General features: G+C 46.1%; 1 protein-coding gene across 1 annotated transcript; it reads left to right on the top strand.

Annotated features, from left to right (window-relative positions):
• Nucleotides 1-1,400: 1,400 nt before the first annotated feature.
• galk1 (galactokinase 1) lies at nt 1,401-24,174 on the top strand. The gene is made up of 8 exons (XM_033044411.1): nt 1,401-1,642; nt 2,845-3,034; nt 8,921-9,040; nt 10,617-10,752; nt 10,839-11,020; nt 13,914-14,064; nt 16,268-16,430; nt 18,744-24,174. Exons 1-8 carry the CDS (start codon nt 1,433-1,435, stop codon nt 18,813-18,815), a joined length of 1,224 nt encoding a protein of 407 aa, XP_032900302.1. The 5' UTR covers nt 1,401-1,432; the 3' UTR covers nt 18,816-24,174.
• The last annotated feature ends 1,547 nt before the right edge of the window (nt 24,175-25,721 follow it).

Raw genomic sequence — 25,721 nt, 5'->3', positions numbered from 1 at the left:
TACTGCACTTTACAGAAGCCAATTAACCTACGACTTTAGAATGTGGGTGGAACTAGATCATTGTAGACCAAAGATCCTATAGGATCTTTGTTGTAGACAACCCACACAGTCACGGGAATAACATGCACATTCCACACAGACAGCACATGTGGTCATGATTGAATCCTGGTTTCTGCTGCAGTTAGGTAGCAACTCTACTGCTGCGTCACTGTGCCGCCATTTGTGTTTCTTCAAGACCTTTTCAGAATCCAGGAAATGTTAGCACATTACAACACGTGTGTCCACAATGCATCAACTTGCACTAAGATGCTAGTGGCCATTGTGGCCATTGTGCCCAAGGGAGTAGCCTCTGGCCCCATTAGTTTGTCTAGCACGATTTTGCTCTTAGTGTATGTATGAGACTAACTGTAAAGTCACCTGTCATCAGACCATGAGTGTTTCAGATAAAACACATGTAAAGCAGAACATGGGTGTTTCAGAGAGGCCCCTGTCAAAGCACCCATCAATCAGATCATGAATAATTCAGGTAACACACAGGCTGATCAGAGCACGATGTTTCAGGTCATGGGCACCTATCAATCAGATCATGGGGTGTTTCAAGTAATATGCCCGTCAGTCAGATCATGGATGTTTCAGCTAATACGCTCAACAATCAGAGCATGGGTGTTTCAGCGAACACGCCCGTCAATCAGATCATGCGTGTTTCAGGTAACCTACTAATGAATCAGATCATGGGCGTATCAAGTAACACACATGCCGACCAGAGCATCAATACAATACAATACAATTTATTTGTCATTTGAACCCCTTGAGGTTCAAACGAAATGTTGTTTCTACAGTCCACATGGGTGTAGCAATCATAATCCTGTTACAAATAATAGTCGGTATTCCGTAAATTGAAGTGTCAATTAGAGGTTAACTGCAAACCTCCTGCTGATTGTGGCATTGTCAGAGCTAAATATAACCCCAGCTATTCATACCAAAGATCCTAGGATCTTTGCTTCATACAGTCAGAGTTAAGCTTGGATAGAGTGGATGTGGAAGGACGTTATTTTAGAAAGGAGATGAGGAGGCATTTCTTTAGTCAGAGGGTGGTGAATCTGTGGAATTCTTTGCCACAAAAGGCTGCGGAGGTCAAGCCAGTGGATATTTTTAAGGCAGGGATAGATTGAATGGCCTAATACTGCTCCTGTCCCTCATGATCCTAAGTGTGACCGCAGCTGTTCCAGCCCCAGCTCCACCATGTGAAGGGCGAGATGGGCAGTGGACGTGAACCTGCTCACGGCGTCGTCACTCCCACTTTACGTCACAAAGGGCCGGTACGGGGCGTTGGCCGTTCCCGGCCAATGGGAGAAGCGCGCCGGAGGGTCTGTCCGTGTGGGCGGGGCTCGGGGGGGGGGGGGGGGGGGGTTGATTGACAAGTGGCAGCATCATGGCGGAGCCGCGGGACGGGGCGGCGAGCGGCAGCATCATGGCGGAGCCGCGGGACGGGCCGGGCCCACGGGCGTTCTTGGACGAGACCGTGCGTATCTTTAAGGAGACTTACCCGGGCAGCGAGCCAACGATCGCCGTGGCGGCTCCAGGCAGAGTCAACCTCATCGGAGAGCACACGGATTATAACCAGGGATACGTGTTGCCCATGGTGAGGGGCTTCGCCGAGGAACTGGAGAGGGGGAGCGGCGGGGAACTAAAAGGGAGGGGGGGTGATCGGGGAATGATGGAGTGGAGGGGAGGGTGTGTGGAGGGGTTGGGGGTGACATGGCGATGGTGTGGGGAAGAGGCAGTGGGGTGGTAGGGACATATGGGTGGGATGGGGAAAGGAGTGTAGGAGGAGGAAAGGGAGTGAAGGAGTGGGATGGGGAAAGCGGGTGTTGGGGTGGATGGGGGATGGGGTGGGGAAGTGGTGGGTAGGAGAAAGCGGAAGGGCTGTGGAAGAGGTGTGAAGGAGAGTGTGGGTGATAGGAGAAACTGGGTTGGGTGAGAGGGAGAAGGGAGGGGAGAGGAAGGGGAAGATATGAGAGCGTGAGCAAAAGGGAGATTTGTGTCAGATGCGTGAATTTGAGTGTGGGGAGCGGGTGATCGAGGAATGTTAGGGGAGGGGATGAGAGGGGCCATGATGAAAGAGTTAGAGGCAAGAATTTGGGGAGTAAGAACTCGGGAGAGAGGGGAAGGGGGTGCCTAGGGTTGTGAGGGAAAAGAGAAAGGGGAGAGGGATGGTGGGAGGAAGAATGGTTGGAGGGAGCAGTCAAGAGGGAGATGGTGGGCTTCAGAGAAAGAGGGCAGGAGTTCCGAGAGGGTTGGAGAAGAGCAGAGATAAAGAGGGCAGGAGAGTGGGAGAGTAGGAAACTGATGGATGGAAGAGTGGAGAGACAAAAGAATACAATATAGGGGTTGAGGAAGAGGACATGGGACTGGCAGAGAGATATTGAAAATGGTGGGGGAGAAGGAAGAGGTAGGTGAAGGACGGCAAGTACGAAGTTAGTGAGGGTGGATGAGAGGCGGGTGGAAGAGTGAGGAGGGGGTGGTGGGGAAGAGATAGACATAGGACACAATGGTTGGTGGTGCTGTTACCCAGCTTCAGTGACCCAGATACAACTCTGACCTTAGACACTGCCTGTGTGGAATTTGCACGTTCTCCCTGTATCCACCTGGGTTTCCTGGTCGGTTAATTAGCATCTGTTAATTTCCCTTGGTATTAGACAGATGTGACCAATGTAACAGGCCCCTCTCACAATGCAGGGTGGAAGGGAGTGGCATGGGGAACAGAAGCTGAACCAAAGGTCCCCGGGAGGTTGGTGAGGTGTTGAAGGTGGATTTATGATGGATTACCTTTTAATCCCTTAGGCTCTCCCAATGGTCACCTTGGTGGTCGGCTGTGTAACCACAGATGGAATCATTTCATTATGTACCTTGGCCAAGGAAGCAGATGATCCAAAATACGTGGAATTTCCTGTGGCATCAGAAGGAAATGTTTTGACCCCTGGGTTACCTAAATGGGCTAATTATGTAAAAGGAGTTGTTCAGTATTACCGAGGTAAGGCAACACCCGTGTGTAAACATCTGATTGCGTAACGCCATGTCGTCCAATGTTATGTTATTGATTAAAAAAAAATTAGATATAGATTTAGGAAAAGGAGTAAGAGAGTTAGATTAACTTTCTTCCATCCCTTCCAGAGTATCTGAGAGAATGTTTGATGCAGAGTTGCTCACGACATTTAAGTGTCTCAATGAGCACCTAAATTACATAGGCATAGAAAATTGCCAGCTAAAGGCTGGTAGGTGGGATTATTACAGAAGGGTTTTCCATTGGTTGGCATGGGCATGGTGGGCCAAATGGCCTGTTTTCATGCTGTATGACTGACCTCTTGCACACCAGCAAACTGGGACACCAGCAAAGAACCAAACTACCTCCCTACATCTTTGTCGCTTCTTCCCCAGTCAGACACTAGCCCCTAAAGTGCTGCCCTCAACACCCACCGAACTCCAGCCCAATCCTGCAGCGCTGCTCCTCTCTCTTCCCATCATCTGAAACGTTGGCTTTACTTCTCTCTCTCAAGACGCTGATTGACCTGCTAAGTGTTTATGGCATTTTCTGTATTAATTTCTGATTTCCAGCATCTGCAGTTGTTTATTTCAATACTTTTACTTGGGATAGCACAGGGATGGCTAATGTAACATAGATAGTAATGAGGGAGAAAGAAGTCAATGGACATGTGTGTGTGGCTGAAGAGCATTTGAAGGAGGGCCCTGTGGAGAAAATAAACTTCCCCACATCAGCTGTTACCACTATGATCTCACAATCTCTGTCTCACCCCTCCCTCTCACCTCTGTATACTCGCCATCTCTCCTCTACACTCTCAGATGCAGGGTCATGACTTAAAATGTTCCTCTGCCTCCACAGAGGCTGCCTAACTCACCGAGCTCCTCCTGCAGTTTGTTTTTGTGCACCGGCATCAAGTAGTTGAACTGGATTGTCTAATTATGTGGTGCAAATGCTATTGAGTGCAATTTTATACAAGAAATACATTAATTGTGTAGAAATAAGGAACTGCAGATGTTGGTTTACACAAAACGGCACAAGTGTTGGAGTAACTCAGCTGGTCAGGCAGCATTCCACAAAAGGACACAAAGAAGGGTCCCGACCTAAAAAGTCACGCATTATGTTCTCCAAAGACACTGCCCGATCCTCCGAGTTACTCCAGTACTTTACGTTTACTTGCATGAATTACATTTATGAAAACTATTTCAGGTTTTAAAGTACTTTATTTATAATACATATCTTTGGATAAACTCAACAGTCAATTGCTCTATTGATAAAATGTAACGACAAGCAATGAAAAGAAGGATTAGTTAATCTGTTATCTAGGGTGTTGTTACAGAAATGCTCCAAGGTAATTGAAATATATCACAACATGGCTGAGAAACAATCACTACAGTGTTTAGTTTAGTTTATTACCATGAGTACCGAGATACAATGAAAAGCTTTTTTTGCTGCGTCCTATCCAGTTAATGAAAAGACTATACATGATTACAATCAGGCTGTCCACAGTGTACAGACAAGATAAAGGGTGTAACATCAAGTCCTGTAAAATCTGATTAAAGATAATTCAAAGGTCTCCAATGAGACAGATGGGATGGGAGGACAGGAGCGCTCTCTAGTTGGTTAGAAGACAGTTTAGTTGCCTGCTAACAGCTGGGAATTAACTGTCCCTAAATATGGAGGTATGCATTTTTCTGTACCTCTAGCTGATGTGAGAGTGGAGAAGAGGGATTTACTAGGATGAGACTCGTCCTTGACTATGCTGGTGTCCTTGCTGAGTCAGAGTGAAGTATGGATTGAGCCAATCAAAGGGAGGTTGGTTTGCATGATGGTCTGGGCCACATCCACAACACCCTGCAATTTCTGATAGTCTTGAATGGACTGGATCCAAACAATGCTGTGATGCACCCTGATAAAATGCTTTCTACAGCTCATCTGTAGATGTTGGTGAGGGTGGTTGGGGACATGCGGAACTTCCTAAAGCTTCTAAGGAAGTAGAGGCTTTGGTGTGGTTTCTTGGCCATGGCTTCGACGTGGCTGGTCCAGAACAAATTGCTGGTGATATTTATTCCTAAGCACTTTAAGCTTTCAACTAGCTCTACTTCGACACCATCGATGTATACCGTTGGTTCCTGAAGTCGATCAAAATCTCCTTTGTCTTGCTGACATTGAGGGGGAAGTTATTATCTTGGCACCAGGTTATGAGGTTTTCAATCTTCTTTCTGTACTCTGTCTCGTCATTATTTTGTATCCAGCCCGCTAGTGTCGTCTGTGAATTTGTAAATTGAGTTGGATTGGTATTTGACTGCACAGTCATGAGTGTCTAAGGAGTGTAGAAGGAGCTGAGAACGCATCCCTGTGGGGCACCAGTGTTAAGGATTGTGATTTGTTGGCCAGGAAGTTGAGAATCCAGTTGCAGAGGTGACTCCAGCTTCACAAATTTGGAGATGAGTTTGAAAACAGAGCTGTTGTCTTATGAATAGGAGTGTGGTGTCAGTGTCTCTCTTATCCAGATGTTCTAGGGATGTGTAGGGCTAGGGAGATGATATTAGCCGTGGACCTGTTGTGGTGGTAGGCAAACTGCAGTGGATCAAGTTTACTTGGTAAGCTGTATTTAATGTGTTCCATAACCATTCTCTCAGAGCACTTCATTATGGTGGATGCCTTTGGCACTGGGATGAGAATGGTCTTCTTAAAGCAGGTGGATACCTCAGAACGGAGTAGGGTGAGATTAAAGATTTCAGTGAACCCTCCCATTAATTGGTCTGCGCAGTTCCTTGGACGCAGCCAGTGACTTCATCCGGGCCAGTTGCGCTCTGTGGGTTCACCTCACGGAGGCAGATCTCACTTGTACATCATTGACCCTGGGGAAAGGCACACTCGTGTCTGATGGGATGGATGTCATCGCCCATTGGCCTTCTGCTCAAAGTGAGCATAGAATGCATTGTGCATCAGTGCAGGAGCCCATTTGGCTGCCAGCTCAATGCAAAGTCATTTAAGTCTCATTCGCCCTCTCCTGATATCCCCCTGGCAATTACAGTGATGGGGAACCATCAATTAAGGAAAATAAATCAGAAGCAAGAGAATGATTGATGCCGTCAGAATAAATGCATTGAAGATGAAAAACTGCACAGTCTTGACGGAGTCTTGACAGCAAATGTGGTAGAGTGGGTGAGGTGGCTGTTGGGGTGGGTGAGTTGGCGGTCTTCTGTTGTATATAAGTTATAATTGTTGAGAAAGAAATACTGAGATTGATTGTGTGAATGTGAGGGGAAGATGGAAATAGGCACGTTGCAATTTTCCCAATTCAGGGCAAGAGCAGAAAAAGCCATGAAAACCATCATCATTGTACCAGAAAAAGTGGAGGAGAAAAGACCAAAGCAAAAAAATAAAATGTTTTACTTGTCTCACAAAGGCAAGCATGTTTTAACTGACAGAACAAATTGAGTCAAACAAGGAGCTGATAAGTATGAGAACAGACTTTGCCAGGTGGAAGAGGAGAGCTGGCCTGACCTGTATTCAAAGAACCCTCAGGCCATTCAGATTCAGATTCAGATTCAGAAAACTTTATTGTCTGTCGCAACAGAAAATCTTCTTTGGCGCAGCTCCACATACAAACATACGGGAGCAACGCGCCGCGAGTCGCTCACAGAGTAGCGCCCCGCCCCTTGGGTTGTCAGCAGCGATAGAATAATAAAGAACACACAAAATGCAACACAAACATCCACCACAGCATTCATCACTGTGGTGGAAGGCACAAAAATTTGGCCAGTCCTCCTCCACTTCCCCCCCCGTGGACAGGACCAGAGTCCAGAGTCAGTCCAGGATCGGCTCTTCCTCACCGGAGACCGCGGCTTTAAGTTGTTGTAGGCCGCAGGCCGGCGGTCAAGATTTAAAGTCCCCGCCGCAGCCAGAAGTACCGTAGACTGCAGGGCCGGCGGTCGAAGCTCCCCTCCAGGGGTGATGGTAAGTCCATGCCGGCCCCGCGGTAGAAGTTGGCCGCGGGCCGGCAGTGATGGCTTCTTCTTCCCCCGGGTCCCCCACGAGGGATCCCGGGCTGTAGACGGCGCACCAGCTGGAGCTCTGCAGACCGCGGCTTCAGGCTGCGACTTCAGGCTGCCGGCTGCCTCGGGCCAGCGAAACGGAGCGCTCCCCTCCAGCGAGCCCCAGCGAGGGCTCACCCGCTCCACATCGAGAGTCCACGCTGCGCCCGCCGCTGAAGCCCCGGGCACGTCTCCGGGAAAGGCCGCGCCGATCCTTGATGTTAGGCCACGGGGGAGGCGACCTGGAAAAAGTCGCCTCTCCATGGAGGAGGCGACCGAAGCGGTTTCCCCCTCACCCCCCCCACACCACCCCCCACATAAAATACACCGAGAAACACAAAATACATACTCTAAAACACACTAAAAATAAGAAAAAGTTGAAAAAAACTGACGCGCTGCTGACAAGGCAGCCGCCAGAGCAGCGCCCCCTCCTGTTGTAGGTTTGCACATCCTTGATGTAACTGAAGCCAGACACAAAAGGGTGAAATTTAAATGGTCCCAGGAACCACTGCATGGGATCAGGCCCAGTTCTAGGTGGAAAGGGCAGAGATTAAAGGAGGACAAGTGGAATCAAGGTGGGAAGAAAAAGCTTCCTTAGTTAAGAACTGGCACAACCAGGGTTTGTAGTCATTGGGTGGAAGTAAGAAGCGGTTGAGGAAAGTTCTCCAGAGGAGAGGGGAGTCGGTGACAATTTAGAAACTGATGCCTTGTGTTTAATGTTCAGTGTTTGTGTTTAATGTTTAGTGTTCAGGTTCACTGACAGCAGGAATGCAAGTGATTTAGCATTCAGCCTCTGAAGATGCTATTATTACCAGAGTTTATTAGCATGGACTGTGTGCTGAAACACTCAGTCCTGCAGCCTCGAGCTCTGGTTTTGGATGCAAGCTGCATGTGGGAGTGATCATATGAGAGGAACTCATCATTTTTTGCATAGCTTGCCCAAGCCTTCTGCTGCCTGCTTGTCAGTCAAACATCTAATTGTGGCATGGATGATGTAGTTACAAAGAAGTGCACCAGCACCGCTACTTTTTTTAGAAATTTAAAGAGATTCTGTTTGTGTCTGAATACTCTAATAACCATCTACAGTATAGGTGCGCTACAGTACGTATCCTAACTGGTTGCATCATGGCCTGTTATGGCAATTTCAATGCACGGAAATGCACGAGCCACAAAGAGTCCACCCGGTGGACTCAGCCTGGTCCATCATGGGCATCGTCCTCTCCCCTATCTAAAACATCTACATGAGCCATTGTCTCAAGAAAGCGGCATCTATCATCACCGATGTCCTCGTTTCATTGCTACCATCGGGCCTGAGGCACACAGTTCTGAAGTTCCACACCACCAGGTTCAGGAACAGCTACTTTCGTCCAACTCAGGTTTTAAATAGGAAGAAACTTCAGATGCTGATTTACACTGAAGATAAACACAAAATGCTGGAGTAACTCAGCAGTCAGATATGCTGCCTGACCTGCTTAGTTATTCCAGCATTTTGTGTCTATATTTAGCTGGACAATCAGGTTCTGGAACCAACCTGCACAACCCTAATCTTATCTTGACACGGAACACCACAGTCCACTTCTTGCACTACTATGAACCTGTTTTTAAAAAATTACATTTTTGCACTAATGGCTTATTTTTTGCAGTCTTCTTATAAATATAGACTTTCTCTTCACCTTTTACGTATTGCTGTATATTGTTTCCAAATTCAGCGTTAGTTTTAAGATATAGCAACAGTGCCATTAGGTGTCTTATCAAGTTTTGTTTTTGATTGTTGTATTGTTGTATTTTCCTTCATCCTCTCACCAGTGTGAACGTGTGCTCTGTTGTATCTATGTAGCAGGCCCACTCCCTGGCTTCAAAGCAGTAACGGCAAGTAACGTCCCATTGGGCGGAGGGCTGTCCAGTTCAGCATCCTTGGAAGTGGCCATCTACACCTTCCTACAACAGATCTGTCCAGGTATGCAGAGCATATGCAGCTGTTCTGTAAATGTTGGGACTCCACCATAACCACATTGCCTCGTTTATTTCCAGGGTTGAAGTACTCCCAGGATCATTGCTTCCCTCTCGGTCAATTATTGAGTTTAACTGACGGGAGTATTTCAATTCACAACTTCCTCATTGAACTTCCTGATCAGATATGACTAATCTAAAAAGTTCCCAACATCAGAGCCAGTTTTGCTATGGATCAGTGTGTAGGTAGGAACTGCAGATGCTGGTTTATACCGAAGATTGACATGAAATGCTGGAGTAACTCAGCAGATCAGGCTGCATCTCTGGAGAAAAAGAAATAAGTGATGTTTCGGGTTGATACTCTTCTTCAGACTCTGAACTCAGAGTCTCGACCCTTTTCTCCAGAGATGTTGCCCGACTCGCTGAGTTACTCCAGCATTTTGTGTCTATCTTTACTATAGATCACGTGGTTTCCTGGTGGATAAAGGTCATGGACATTTGAAGGTCACACATGCTAATGATCTCAGGACTGACAACTAGCTGAGAGTTCAGATGTTCCAAAACCCACCAGGACAAGTTGTAAAATTAATTTCAATTTTTTGAAGTGTGTGGTCAGTGTGTGGTCAGTGTGAAACGGGTGTTTACAGTCCTGCATTGCTCCTTCTGACTGCATTTGAGTTTAAAAGTGCTCATCCATGGGCTCACCATTGTTGGGGTACAGTGGTGGAGCAGCAGGCCCATAATCCAGAGACCCAAATTCAAATCCAACGTCGGCAGATGGAATTTAAATTTGCTTAATATTCTGGAATTTAAACAGTCATGAAGGACAATGATCACAAAAACTACGAGGTTGTTCTAAAAATCATTCGGGTTCATTCATGTCCCTCAGGAGGAAATCTGCCATCCTCTCCTGGTTTGGGCTATGCAACTCCAGACCCATCCTACATTATTGTCTCCTCGTTGTTCTTTGACATATCTTACCATTTCCTCATTGGTAATTAAGAACAGGCAATAAACTGCTGGTCTTGTCAGCACTGCCCTGGTCCTTAAAAATGAAATTATAAAAGCACAATTCAAAAATGGCACACTGGTAGTGATTTCTGAGGGGCTTCGTTCTCTCTCTGGTCACATTTATTCCCTTAATGTATGTATTAAATCTATTTGGATTCTCCTTAATCCTATCTACCAGAGCTATCTTTGCCCTCCTGATTTCCTTACGTGTGCTGCACAATAGGGTACAGAACCTCACCTGCACCATCTCTTACCCAGAATGATCAAGAACCAGAGGACATATATTGATGGTGAGAGGAGATAGCTATAATAGGAACCTAAGGGGCAACTTTTTCACTCAGAGGGTGGTGTGTTTCTAGAACTAGCTACAGAGGAGGTATTCGAGGAAGGTAGTATAACAACTTGGACAGAGACATGGACAGCAAATGTTCAGAGGGATATGGGCCAAACACAGGCAAATGCGACAAGCTTAGATGGCATCTTGGTCGGCATAGACAGATGGGCCGAAGGGCCTGTTTCCATGCTCTATGACTCTATGAGCCGTGACTGCATTTAAAATTTCTGACCATCAGATGACGGGGATTTAGTGGAGAAGGCCCTGGCCTGTCAGAAAGCAGAGCACACATTTTCCTTTGTGCCCTGTGGAATCATGGACCAGTTTATCTCGGTGATGGGAATAGCCGGTCATGCCTTGCTGATCGACTGCAGGTGAGCAAAAGACAGATTGGTATTATTGGACAAAGATTGCCCAGTTTGGAAGTTTGTGTTTTGAGCAAATGCTTTTCTAACTCAAGGTCTTTGGAAGTGACCCCTGTGCCCATCAGTGACCCCAGCCTGGTGATCCTCATCACAAACTCCAACATACGACACCACCTGACGGGCAGTGAGTACCCAGCCCGACGTCAGCAATGTTTGGAGGCTGCCAAGGCACTTGGGGAGGAAAGTCTACGCGATGTTTCAATGGCTGAATTGAAAGGTGAGTGAAGGTATGTGCTTCAGACGAAGGCAGGCATGTACAGGCAAGGGAAAGATGCACAAAGGATGGGTGTGATGCATTCCACAGGACGGATCTCAGGCGAGATAAGTGGAGTGAGCAAAGGTGCAGCAGTGTGCGAGTGACTTGCTTCCTGACTCTCAAAATTATTTTTGCCACCCTCAAAGGAAAAGTCAGGAGCATGAAGGAACTCTCTCCACTTGCCTGAACTGATGCAAAACCAACCAGGATAAAGAAGTCTGTTTGATTGTCACCCCCTAGCCATTGTTCTTAACATTTACTCCCTCTTCCACCAGTTTGCTGTAGCTGCGTGACTGTATGTGTGTACCATCTGCAAAATGAACTGCGGTTACTTATTCCGTTCCTTTAGTGCCATTTCTTAAACCTGCAAGCTCTGCCTCCAAGATGGCACGGTGCACGGGAACACCACCATCTGCAGGTTCCCCTCTAGAAGGTATCCCAGCTAATTTGGAAATGGACACCTTTCCTTTCTTACTGTCGGGCCTAAGTACAGGTTCGTTACCCAAATGCAGCAGCAGCCCAGCGTTACCTCAAGGCCATCAATAGCTGGTCATGCCAGGCATAAATGAATTTTTGTTTCCAATAGTGTCCAAGTTAAAATCTAGTTCCGGCAGTTTCCCTCCGGTTGTATTGCCCATTCCTCAACAGTACTTGTTCTCTGCTTCGAGCCAGGTCAGAGCTCGTAAAAACGTCTCCAGTGGGAGCTGAATGGTCTTGAGTCTCACAGGTTACTGTTCACTTCACCAGGCCAGGACTTGGTACAAATTAATGAACACAAGAACATAACCTAATAAATAGGGGGAGGAGGAGACCAGTCAACTTTGACCCTGCTGTTATTTAACAACTTAATGGTCAACATTTTACCTCAATATCCTGCCCTGTCCCTCGATTCACTCTAGAAAGGAGTATTCTAAAGGTTCACCATCCATTTCAGGCATAAAAGGATGCAGGAAGGAACTACAGATGCTGGTTTACACCGAAGATAGACACAAAATGCTGGAGTAACTCAATGGGTCAGGCAGCATCTGGAAAAAAGGAAAAAGTGACGTTTCGGGGTCGAGACCCTTTATCGGACCCTTCTTGACCTGAAGCGTCACCTATTCCTTTCCTCCAAAGATGCTGTCTGACCCACCGAGTTACTCCATCATTTTGTGTCTATCTTCAGGCATTTAATTGCAACTCGATTCCTACGTTTGGTTAAGTATTGCCTTAGTGCAAAGACATTGTCCAGAATTCACACATTAGAGACACTCTGACAGCTGGCTAAAGCTATACTTTATAAAAAGTTTAAATAAAGCCAAAAACAAAGTACAAGGATTCGATTTGCATTTCATGCTGTACCATGTCGCGGTCAGATGTGGTGCACATGATTGTGAGTCTCAAGACTCAGAGTCCATTCAACAGTTACAGGGAGAATGTAGAAGAATGGTGTTGAGAGGAAAAATAGATTGGCCATGATTGAATAGTAGAGTAGACTCGATGGGCCAAATGGCCTAATTCTGCTCCTATGTCTTATATGAATTAGGACCAGATTCTCGTGCATCAGGGTTCAACAGGAAGCTAATTCTGTTTCTACGATTCTTCTTGTTTCTTTCTACATCTTCCACATAGCAATCTAATCCAACCGCTTCTAGCCATATTCAACTCATTCCAGCTGGACTCGCATCACCTTCCATTAACTAATACGTTGAAGGTAAAGCAAACACTTTCCCTTGCTCACCACTGTTCACATCTGAGGACCGTGTGCTCAGGGGAACGCTGTCACCAGCTGCCATCTCAATGCTTAGCTCACATTGCTCTGCTAGTAGCTACTTGTTGCAAAGATGTTCTTGCTATCGTGAATGTTATTAAAGAACGTTTGGAAATATTGGACTGGAAAATAGAGCAGTAGGGAACCACCACTTGCCTACAGCATTTTCATGTCCTTAATGCTAAAACCAGCTGGAGCTGGAATAATCACAAGGTCAGGTGGCATCTGTAGAGAGGGAAACATAGCTAACGCTTTCAGTTGACTGATTTCCAACACATCTGTTTTTGCTTCAATTGCTTAAGATGTTCTAAACTGCACCAGAGCCACTGAATCCCTCTGAATCTGCGATTTGATTTGTTATCTGAACAAATATGGCAAACAAAAACACAATTAGCAGAAGAAATAAATGGCCAGTTAATATTTTGTTGTGGTTTTTGTAGTGACCTTATAGGTGTTGAATGCTAACCAACTCCAATATAGTAGGTATTGTAAACGCATTGTTCAATATCGATACCCTTCATGATCTTCAAATGTTATCCCCTAATAGCTTCTGGATCCAAGCTGAAATGATCATAGTATCTTGTTGCTCCTTGTGGGAGCTTGTATGGTAAATCAGATGTTCTGTCTTTACTTCAAATAGTTTGGAATATTTTAAGCTCTTGGAAGGTACTTTGGGAAACTCATTTAGAATGTCATAAATATTCATGTGCATTGAAAATAAATAACTATTCAGGGACGAGATTGATAGAATCGTAGGTGTTTCTTAATTGTAATGGTGCAGCTTTCCGTTTCTCTCCCTCACCACACATCTTTCTTTCCACCTCTCATACCCACTCTTACACTCCCCTTCTCTCTGTCCCTCCCCATCTCCTTGCTACCCTCTGTGTCGCTCCCACACTCTCTGTTTTTTCTTTCTGCTCTTCTCTCTACCCTCTTCCCTCCCTCTTACTTTATCCCTCCCCCTCCTTCTGCACCCTTTTCCTCTGCCTCCCTTCATCCCCCCCCCCCTTGCCCTTCCTTCCTCCCCCTTTCTCTGCCTATTTCTTTCTGCCTTTCCCTTTACCCTGCCACCACCCTCCTTGCGTTCTCCCTCTCCCCCATCAGCTGCGAAGGCTTCTCTGGATGCTGAGGTGTACCGCAGGGCCCATCACGTGATCAGTGAAATCAAACGGACAACCGAGGCGGCTGAAGCCCTGAAATCCAGGAATTACCGGGAGTTCGGGAAACTGATGGTGCAGAGCCACAATTCACTGAGGTATCTCGCGGTGTGTCATGCGGTGGGAGATTGTCGTGTGCAGGGAGGATGAGATGGTAGTTTTCTTCCTCTGTGGCCAGAACAGATAACAAACTCCAATTGGAATTCATTCTGTTTGCAATCTTGCAGTCATTATGTCAGAGCTGAGATGTCAGAGCATTATTTACAATATAAGCACTGATAAGAAATGAAACACTGCCCCAAATACTTTGTTCTGTGAGATTGCCACTTGATGCTGTCAATGTATTTCTAAAGATAAAATAAATGCAGAAAATGATGGAAACACTCGCAAGGTCAGGCAGCATCTGTGAAAAGAGAAATACAGTTAACGTTGCAGATTTATCATTTTGAAACATATTTACAAATCCTAAATCCAGTGATAGACTGATACTCCCCAATCCTGTCCCTAATGCCGGGAATGTACCACCATGTTAAAACAGATGATAGCGCTCTGTCTAAACAGTGAAAGATGTTCAGGTGGCAGAATCATTAATGTTAGACAAAGTAATATTCTGTATGGAATATTTCTTGGAAAAAAAAACAGAACGTGAAACATGTAAAGGCAGCTTCTAAGGAGGGAGAAACAAGGCTGGCCTTTCATCAGAAGTGGAACCAGTTACTGGTTTTAAAATGCAGAGACGTGAGGGTTTGAATGACCTGGTGGTGCAGCAAGCAATGCTGCTGCCTCGTGGCTCCAATGCTGGCTCTGTTTCAGCTACGTGTGTTCTCCCCGTGACCATGTGGACTTTCTCCACATGTTCGGGTCCGGGTACGGGCTTGTTAAGTGGCCACTATAAATTATGCCTTAATGTACGTGAGGATGCTCTTCATTGACTATAGCTCTGCATTCAATACGGTCATCCCCACCAAGCTCACCACCAAACTCCACCAGCTAGGCCTCAGCTCGCCGATATGCGATTGGATCCTGAACTTTCTGACGGTGCGACCGCAGGCAGTGAGACTGGGCCCGCACCTGTCCTCCATTATCACCCTGAGCACCGGCACACCACAGGGCTGTGTACTAAGCCCCATGCTCTACTCCCTCTTCACTCACGACTGTGTTCCTACATTCGACACCAACACCATCGTGAAGTTTGCAGACGACACAACAGTGATTGGGCTGATCACCAACGGTGATTAAACAAAATACAGAGCGGAGGTGCAGAACCTGGCGGACTGGTGCACACGTAACAACTTGTCACTAAACACCTCCAAGACCAAGGAGCTGATTATTGACTTCAGGAGGTCCCATAATGGAGAATACGCCCCAATCTCCATTTATGGGGAAAGTGTGGAGAGAGTGTCCAGCTTTAAGTTTCTGGGCACTCACATTTCAGAGGACCTCACATGGTCCACCAACACCGCTGCGCTGGTCAAGAAGGCACAGCAATGACTGTTCTTCCTGAGGACATTAAAAAAGACTGGTATGCCCCAACAGCTGCTGACAACGTTCTACCGCTGCACCACAGAGAGCATATTAACGTATGGCATCTCTGTGTGGTATCTCAGCTGCACGGAGGCGGAGAGGAGAGCTCTTCAGCGCGTCGTCCACAGAGCGCAGAGGATTATTGGGGGACAGCTACCAGCCTTGGAGGGCATCTACCACACACGGTGCCTCAGGAAGGCCGTCAGCATCCATAAAGACTCCTCACACCCTTGTAACGGACTGTTCGAACTACTTCCCTCCGGCAGACGTTACAAGGCCTTCTACTCCCGAACCTCCAGACTCAGAAACAGCTTTATTCCCAGAGCTATAGCGGCTCTGAACCGGCCCTGCTGAGTAACCCCCATCCCCCCTGGTCTGTCTCCCTTGGATGGTCACGTCACACAGCTTATTTATTTATTTTACTTTTCTTTTACATCGGTTGGAAGCTGCATACTAAATCTCGTTGCGCTGACGTGCAATGACAATAAAATATATTATTATTATTATTATTATTATTATTATTATTATTATTATTATTATTATTATTATTATTATTATTATTATTATTATTATTATGATGTAGATTTGCAGCAAAATGAATTGAAGGAGAGTTGATGGCTGTTTGTGAGGTGGATGTTAACAAACACAGAATTGGGGTTGATGTGAGACTTTGAAACCTTATCTTGGAACCTCATACCTTTGGGCAGGATGTAGCATTGATGGAAGATGAGGTTAGATATTCAGGATAACACCTCTCTACATTCTTTACTTTCACAGAGATGATTATAATGTCAGTTGCCGGGAGCTGGACGAGTTGGTTGCCGCAGCAATGGATGGTGATGGTGTCTATGGCAGTCGGATGACCGGAGGAGGCTTCGGAGGTTGTACGGTTACCTTATTGGAAGCTACAGCTGTGGAGAAAACGATGCAGCGAATTAAGGTAATGGGGGGAGAGGCAGAGGGATAGAGCACTCAGGGCATACGTGGCACGGTTACTTTTCCCTTCCTACGGTTCAAAGATACAGCATGGAAACAGGCCGTTAGGCCCACCGAGTCATCCATCACCCGTTCACATTTGTTCTATGTTATCCCATGTTCTCATCTACTCCCTACACACTAGGGGCAATGTATAGAGGCCAGTTAACCTACAAACCTACAATTCCTTGGTATGCGGGAGGAAACCAGAGTACTTTGAGTAAACTCATGCAGTCACAGGGAGAACATACAGAGTTCACAAAGGCAGCTCTATTTGCTGCCCCTAACTGTGCTCACACAAACAAATTTAATAGCAATTTAAGTGGAGATCCAGGACCAATTTAGAATCAAAACTCAACAATGTGGGTTTGAAATCAGAAGGATTTCACGTGGGATGGTGGAATCTTGAATTCACTCCCCAAGGACATGTGGGCACAGAGGGTAAATTAATGTTCCCAGGATGGAAAATGGTTGGCATTTTTTTGGATGAGATTCATTTGTCATAGCGTAGTGGGTCTGGATGTACTCATTAATTGGCACTGCTGCTGAGCATCGCAGTGGGATTATCAATCAATCTAACAGTGGCCCACCACAGAGATTCCTTAGGCTTCCTTGGGCTTCATTAGATGTCTGTTTCTGCCCTGCCATGGAACCTCTGACACAGAGGTAGCCTTCAGGATGAAGCTAATGTGGAATATGCTTTTCCCCTGTTCTCTGGAGACGGGCCTCATGACCTGTTGGGCAGACTCCATCTTGGATCCCGAGATGAAATACAAGATGACTGTATTGCATGTAGTCTCAATTCACCAACCTGCATCATTCCTCGATGTTCTCTATGGCCAAGTCAAGTCAAGTCAAGTCAAGTTTATTTGTCACATACACATACGAGATGTGCAGTGAAATGAAAGTGGCAATGCTCGCGGACTTTTGTGCAAAAAGACAAACAACCAAACAAACTATAAATACAATCATAACACACATATACCTTTACATAATAAATAATGGAAGGAAAAACGTTCAGTAGAGTTAGTCCCTGGTGAGATAGGCGTTTACAGTCCGAATGGCCTCTGGGAAGAAACTCCTTCTCAACCTCTCTGTTCTCACTGCATGGCAACGGAGGCGTTTGCCTGACCGTAGCAGCTGGAACAGTCCGTTGCAGAGGTGGAAGGGGTCTCTCATGATATTGTTGGCTCTGGAGTTGCACCTCCTGATGTATAGTTCCTGCAGGGGGCAAGTGAAGTTCCCATAGTGCGTTCGGCCGAACGCACTACTCTCTGCAGAGCCTTCTTGTCCTTGGTAGAGCAATTCCCAAACCAGATGGTAATGTTCCCGGACAAGATGCTTTCCACCGCCGCTGCGTAGAAGCACTGGAGGATCCTCGGAGACACTCTGAATTTCCTCAATTGCCTGAGGTGGTAAAGGCGCTGCCTTGTCTTACTCACGAGTGCTGAGGCGTGTGATGCCCATGTCATATCCTTGGAGATGTGGACTCCCAGATATTTAAAACAGTTCACCCTATCCACAGGATCCCCATTTATCCTCAATGGAGTGTACGTCCTCGGATGATGTGCCCTCCTAAAGTCCATGATCAGCTCCTTCGTTTTTTTGATGTTCACGAGGAGGCTGTTATCCTGGCACCAGAGTGCTAGATCAGCCACCTCCTCCCGGTAGGTCTTCTCATCGTTGTCTGAGATCAGGCCCACCAGCAGCTTTACATCCAACTTCCCAGTCTCCTTGTAGGTGATGGTCAGTCGAAATGGGGCAGTGGTCAGAGAGGGCCTTCTGAAGGTGAAAAGAGGTGGTCCTCCATTTACGTGGGGTGGGTGGGGAAGGGGGAATGTTGGTGTGTAGTGATGTCCAGTTGTGTGAGGATGGATGGAGTGCTGTGGTGCACCTGTCACTTCAATATCCTCTGTCCTATTGACTGGTAGTTTGACAATTTGGATGCATCTGACCAATTAATCCTTAGAAACATAGAAACATAGAAAATAGGTGCAGGAGTAGGCCATTCGGCCGTTTGAGCCAGCACCACCATTCAATATGATCATGGCTGAGCATCCAAAATCAGTGCCCCATTTCTGCTTTTTCACCATATCCCTTGGTTCCCTTAGCCCCAAGAGCTATATCTAACTCTCTTGAAAACATTCAGTGAATTGGCTTCTACCGCCTTCTGTGGCAGAGAATTCTACAGATTCACAAAACGTTTTTCCACATCTCAGTCCTAAATGGCCTACCCCTTATCCTTAGCAGGTTATAATCTCCTATCTCTCCTTAACAGGACAAATACAGTGGGACTCCAGCGTTTTACATCACGACACCTTCCAGAGGTGCTCACGTACTGCAGCTCTGAGGAGAGATCGAAGGATTCACCAGCCATTGATCAGACCATCCAGACATCAACTTAATCCACAAACCAGCCTCATCTGATCCCTGGCCCTGAAGTATTACCGTAAAGCAGCAAGAGAGAAACAGGTCATGTTCCGCATTACTCGGTGGTCATCCCCTCAGCAGTTGATAGACGATGGGTGGAAAGAACTTGAAACTGCCCACCCCTGGCCCCAAGCCACGAGGGCTGCCTCAGGGTCTACGCTCTGCCATAACTCTTGGCTACAGAGTTGTGGATGGGCTGCCACCCCCGCTATATCGATAGCAGTCCTCTTGCCAGTGCCTGGCTCTCTCCCAAGCCTGGTTTGCAGAAGCAGCACTGGAGCGACTGAACGCATTAAGGGTGGCAGAACCAAGGCAGGTAAAGGAAATACAGATCAGCACTGATCTAATTGAATGGCAACGATGTTCAGGGGGCTGAATGGTTTTCTTCCATTGAACCCCCTCGTTTTGCATTGGGCAAGGCTTCACACAGTACTGGCACTATTCCTTGATGCTTCAGTAGCCTTGTAATGCCTTGTTTTGGGAATTTATTCTTACTGGGGTAACGCCACACGTACTATATATTATATGAACCATGTAGGTATAATTTTCGAGTGAGCCAAGACATTGAGAGTTAGCAAGGCTTTTAATGCCATAGAGCAAGATATTATCACATAGCCTTCCACAGCTCACTGCATTTTGACTGGAAACACTAGGAACTGGTTTTCTGAGTGGGCTGTGTCATTTTCCACTGTGCCAGTGAGGAAATATTTAATTGTGGTGAACCTCGATCAGTAATGTGCTCTTTAGAATGAGGGGAGACTGTTACTAATTGGTATAATTTGCTACAATATTACTTCTGTTGAATCTTGGTGAAGTTTAGGGAACATTTTCCTGAGATCCCACAACACAACTGTCCTCCCAGATACCCTACTTTCACAGGAGAGTGTCCTGATGACGCTTTTACTGTGCAAATGCTTCATGTAGGGGTTTGAAACGCATTGCTTTTATAAACTGATGTATTTTAATCCCTTACCTTTTGGCATATATACAAAGGGCACTTCTTTGGAAACGCTGGGCAGAGTCTCAGATGTGACAGCTTTATATCGGCAGGACCAAGCGTAGATTAGGTGACCATTTCACCGAACACTTGCACTTGGTCCGCCAAGGCCTGCTGGATCTCCTGGTTGCTAACCATTGTAACTCCCCTTCCCATTCCCATACCGACCTTTCTATCCTGGGCCTCTACCATTGACAGAGTTAGGCCACTCACAAACTGGAGGAACAGCACCTCCTCATATCCCGCTTGGGTAGCTCACAACCCAACAATATGAACATTGAATTCTCAGTTTTGGGTAACAAATGAATAGTGAGTTTTGTTTTTGCAGATATTAAAAATTGACACTTAACAGGTCAGACAGAAGTACTTATCGCATTTTTTGTTTTACTTTTAAGCAGTTTATTTTATTGCTCTTCACTAAATATTCTTGAGAAGCTTCTTTCTTGAATCACAAGAATCATCCAATGTGCAAGGTCAGTCAGTGGAGAGTTTTCTTTCCCTTGACGCCAGCTTTATCAGCGGTGTCTTGATATCAAAGGAATCACTCTCATGTCATGGCTAGAATTCAACTCTTTTGCCCATTTTTGTTGAGGCTCTGTAATGTGATTTAGAACCTAATAGCTTTGGCAAAGCAGCAATGAGCAATGAGGTCTGCTCGAGTGCTATATTATTATCTGACCTGTTCATTGCTGTAGATATAATAATCTCACACCTGCTATTGAGACGCGGGCTTTGGTTGTCAGTCATCCTTCCAGCCAGACACAAATGCTCCTGGCTGGTGTTGCTGGGACATAAAGCCAGCTGTGCCCATCAGGGGGACAAAATACTGCAGAAATCAAAAAAGAATGCAGAAGTTGGAAATCTAAAATTAAAACAAACTGATGGAGACACTCAGCAGATCAAGCCACGTCAGTGGGAAGAGACCCTTTGCCACAGTGACGTACGTGATGTATACTGCTTCATATAATCAACTGTACCCCGTTCTTGATGCATATTCTCCCAATCAGCAAGGTGAGTTAGTCCTAAGAAGCTTCATCACCACCCATATTGCTTGCTTTTCTTAATGCCCGCACAGCTCTGGATAATCTTCTTCCTTGTCTTGAACAACATTTGGAGCTGATTACATTTAGGCCAGGGGAACATCTCATGGAGGAGAGGGGGTGGACAAGTAGTTTCTGTGAGATTATCTGGCACTGGCTTGCATTGGAGTATCGAGAAAGTGTCCTATCATGTTGCTGAAGTTCTCGAGCCGTGGAATTACCCGTTCAATATTGGATATAGATCTCCCTCAGGTGCCCCTGAGTTTCATGAAATGGCCACAGGAAATTCTCCAATAACAGCAAAGCATGATTTCCAGTCCGACTTTCTCCACACAGACCTAGTTTTTCCTGAAGCTCAGGAATTGAATTCTGCATCAGCCACATAGTGCTGTATCTTGTTGCTGCCCACTGTCGGACAGCTTTGGACAGGTGATCTGCGAGCATTTTTTAGCAAAGAACGCTACAAGATCTTTGTTTTTTAGTAGCCTCTCCAGTCTCTGCAATTTCAGAAGCTGCTCCTGTTGTATCATTGAAAGCCCTGCCATACACATGGTCTTAACAGCGCTATATTATTGTCCTGATTTTCTTATCCAGAAGAAAATGTTTACATTTGCCTGGTTAAATGCAAACTTTCTCACCAACTGCTTTAAAGTTTCACACCTGAAGTTTTTGCAAGTTTTAGTACAGTATCCTCAACCTGAAACAGTGGTGCTGAGGCATTGAGTGTAAAATGTGCAGTGATGCAGTGACATTATTGTTAGTTATTCTCACACTCACATTCTTCAGTCCATCTCCAATCTGAGAAACTGGTTCTTTCCCCCTTAGATCACATCACATCACATCACCCTCTTGAAATCGCTATTTACTAACTAGTTTTTTTTTACTCTCCATCCCTGCTTTAAAATGAGAACCTCTCTCAGCGAGACTTGAGAACGCAGACGCCTTAACCCTACACCTTACACTGAGTTTTCTTCTTGGGGTAATTGTAACAATGCCAGAAGTACGTTTGGGAAACGGTGAGGGCGGTAGGTTTGAGGGCAGCACGGTGGCCCTCCAGCGCCTGCAACCCAGGTTCGATCTTAACTGCGGGTGCTGTCTGTATGGAGTTTGTACGTCCTCCCCGTGACCTTCGTGGGTTTTCTCCGAGATCTTCGGTTTCCTCCCACACTCCAAGGACGTACAGCTATGTAGGTCAATTGGCTCGGTATAAGTGTAAATTGTCCCTAGTGTGTGTAGGATAGTGTTAATGTGCCGGGATCGCTGGTCGGTGTGGACTCAGTGGGCCAAAGGGCTGTAACTGTAAACTAAACTGTTGCACACACAGAGCAGCAAAAAGATGTATTAATAGTATATTTATAAAGTTCTAAGCCAACCCAGCCTGAATTGACTCAAGTCTGAATGCATCCTGCAGAACGTGCCTCCACGACTAGGTTTCCTTTGGAGTCTCTGATTAGCCCCACCTCTCCCCTCATACTTTTCCCGTGTAGAATATTTTTGGATTAACCCGTTTATGGTTCCTCCCAGCCTTTTTTTCCTACACTCTCATTTCCTTTTCTTACTTCTCCTTTGAACATTCTGTAACCAGCCCCGCTCTTCTTTGTGTTCTGTTTTGCTGTCTCTCTTCATGGAAACTTCAATTTTGCTTCACTTCTCCCTCTTGGGAATGCACCTAAACTGCGGTTGAAACATCCCCTCCAGAAAGACTGCAGGGGAGGGGAATATCTCTGATCGGTTGAAACCATGATGATAACCCCGGAGATAAACTGTAAAGGGGGTTATCTGATCAGTGGGTGAAAGGGAGCAGCTGGAGAGTGAGAACATCAATGAAAGAATGTCAGAGTATAAAATGCAGAGCAGAACGACACGCCCGCCATGACAGGCTACAGTCATCTTCCAATCCCAGAGACAATAAAATAAATAAGCTCTGCAAATATTAGAGATGGACGGCTGATACATGTAGAAATCAAGTCAGCAGAAGTTGCATGATTCCATATTGAGTGCATAAAGCTCTAATGTTCCCAGGCAGAAGGCGGGGTGCTGCCTCAAGCTTGCATTGGGGCCTTGTAACAATGCAAATCATGGGTCAGAATTGAGTGGGGAATTGAGGTGCAGGCAAGCGGAAACTCAGGCACTGTGCGAAACTATGGTGAATCTGTGGAATTTGTTTCCACAGACGGCTCTGGAGGCCAAGTCAATGGATATTTTTAAGGCAGAGAGAGATATATTCTTGATTAGTGCAGGTGTCATGGGTTATGGGGAGAAGAAGGCAGGTGAATGGGGTTAGGAAGGAGAGATAGATCAGCCATGATTGAATGGTGGAGCAGACGATGGGCCGAATGGCCTAATTCTGGTCCTGTCACAAATGAACATGAAAGTCACCCAATCTGCATTTGATTTCCCAAGTACAGAGGAGGCCACATTGTGAACATTGCGGTTCACTAGGTTGGACTAGTGCAAGTGAATGGCTGCATCTTGCCATCATTCAACAGTGAATTATCCATCTGAATTAGCTCAGCCTGTTTTCCCTTCGCCTCTGGGAGTGGAGAACATCCCCAGCCTGACCAGCTGGCTATTTTTTCACATTTTCTGTTCTTTTTTATTTTAGATTTTCAGAACCTGTAGTTTTTCTTTGATTTTGATTCGATTTGGTCCGGATCTCTCCCTATCCCTTGAGATTGGTCCTTTTTCAGTTGACTAATTTTATCTTGGAATAATCTGTAACCGTGTTATTGCTTCTTTCTGGATGTTCCCCTAATGTTAGTTGCTCCACGTGGACTAATGGAAGTAATAATGGCGCATTTTAAAATGCCAGTATTTTTTTACGGAGATGCTCAATTGAAGTACTGTATGCCTTTGGGTGCCTTGAAGGATTTATTCTCTGCAGCTAGTATTGATTGTGATGTGGAGAATGTAGATCGTGCCCACACATGACCCATTCGCTACCTTTTCCCCGGTGTTGGGGAAACAGGAGGACCGTGAACTTGGCAGCAGCCATGTGAGCTATGGCCAAGGTCATGCGTTGTAGGCTGCACTGTACTGCATGCAGTGTGGGCTTGGACAAGGGCATGTGTCCTGTGGGAGTGCAAAATCTACATGCTTTTAACATCTATTCAAAAACACTGAAAATGTTATATTTTAGTTATATAGGACATTTAATAAATCAATAATTGCAATATGCTTTGAAGCAGCCAATATCAATGGGAAATGAATGGCTTTTAATAAATGGTCTATTTTAAATGATATTTTGTTCTCCTGTTTTAATCTCTCAGAATGAACACCGACACCTCTGCTAATGATGCAGAAAAGAAAGTCCTGACACCCATGTTGAATATGTGTGTGTGTTAGTTAATACACAACAGTGTAATGGGTTGCCTTTGTTTTAACCCTCTCACAGACAGGCTGCATAGATTACTCCGAATGCATCTTCCACACAGGCTGGGAGTTTTTGTGAGCTCGTCCAGACTGTTTGGTGATGTCATGTTTTTTACGTTTTGCTGTGCAATAGTTCTTTATTGACACGTATGCACAGCACAGTGAAATCGTGTTGCACAACTCACAAATGCACATACGCCATATTTCGGTGCAGTTTACAAAGAAAAAGTCCAGTCCAGAAAGTTAGTACTGGAGCGCCCTCAATGCAGGTAAGCCTCAGGCTACTGCAGGCCTGCGACCCAACGTCCCTCTCCTCGTCCGACCGCCTCCATGTCCCAAGAGGCGCCTCCTGCAGCCGGCCTTGAAGGCGTTGGGGTACCCCAGGTATCCCCCCCCCCCCCCACCACCGGCCCACTCCTCATGCCCGTCGCTGCCAGCGGCTCTCTCCCCAACTCTCCGGCCTTTGGGGCTTCTGAGCTTTCCCCTGCAGGCTGCGGCCCGCCGGGACCTACTTCACAGCGGTGAACCAGGCCTGTCACCGCTCCTGGCCACGGGCGACCCACATTCACCTTCATTCACATGCCGCCAGGTCTGTCCTTGTTACAGGGTCAGTGCAAGAGGGTGTTAACACAAACAGGTCACACTGTGGCAGGGAAGTGTAGAATCCTCACACTTGGCTTGCTCCAGAGGATCGGTGTGTGGTGGTGCTAGTCTGTGTCGTCTAATGTGCCTCTTATCAGCTCATTCAACTATTGGTGCTCCCTGTAAAAAATAACCCTGGCTAATTATAATTTGCAGCTGACAGGAAATAGTTTCCTGTGGCCATCATGGCTGACCTGCAGCACGGTGCTTGGGCAATGGCAATGAGGTTTCCTCTTTGCTCTCAGCAGCGCTGAAGATGGTCCCCTGAAGAAGGGATCCGACCCAAAATGTCACCCTTCCTTTTCCTTCAGAGATGCTGCCTAACCAGCTGAGTTACTCCAGCATTTTGTGTCTAGCTTCACAGTAAAACTCCCTTCACTTAGCCCACGCTAATTGTTTGAAAACTGGTCTGCAACAGGCATGTCCTGACAACTAACCTTTTCACCTTTCTTTGTATTGTCAATATGATCTGTTTACAAAACACTCAGCCTTTTCATCTTGGTCATTGATTCAGATTCAAGTTGTTGATAGAGTTGAGTAATTAGCTTTTGATTACATTTCTTGCCACAGCGCAGAATCACAAACTGAGATGTTGAGATGCAGGATGGAAACAGGCCCTTCGGCCCACTGGGTCCACACCCACCATTGATTTCTTGTTCACACTAGTTCCATGTTATCCCACGTTCTCATCCATTTCCTAAACACTAGGGGCAATTTAGACAAACCAATTAACCTACAAACCCGCACGTCTTTGGGATGTGGTGGGGAAACCAGA

The sequence above is a fragment of the Amblyraja radiata genome, chromosome 26 (genome assembly GCF_010909765.2).
Source record: "Amblyraja radiata isolate CabotCenter1 chromosome 26, sAmbRad1.1.pri, whole genome shotgun sequence".
Lineage (NCBI taxonomy): Eukaryota > Metazoa > Chordata > Chondrichthyes > Rajiformes > Rajidae > Amblyraja > Amblyraja radiata.
Note: the sequence above shows the minus strand (reverse complement) of the source record. Positions and strands in the feature narration are given on the sequence as shown.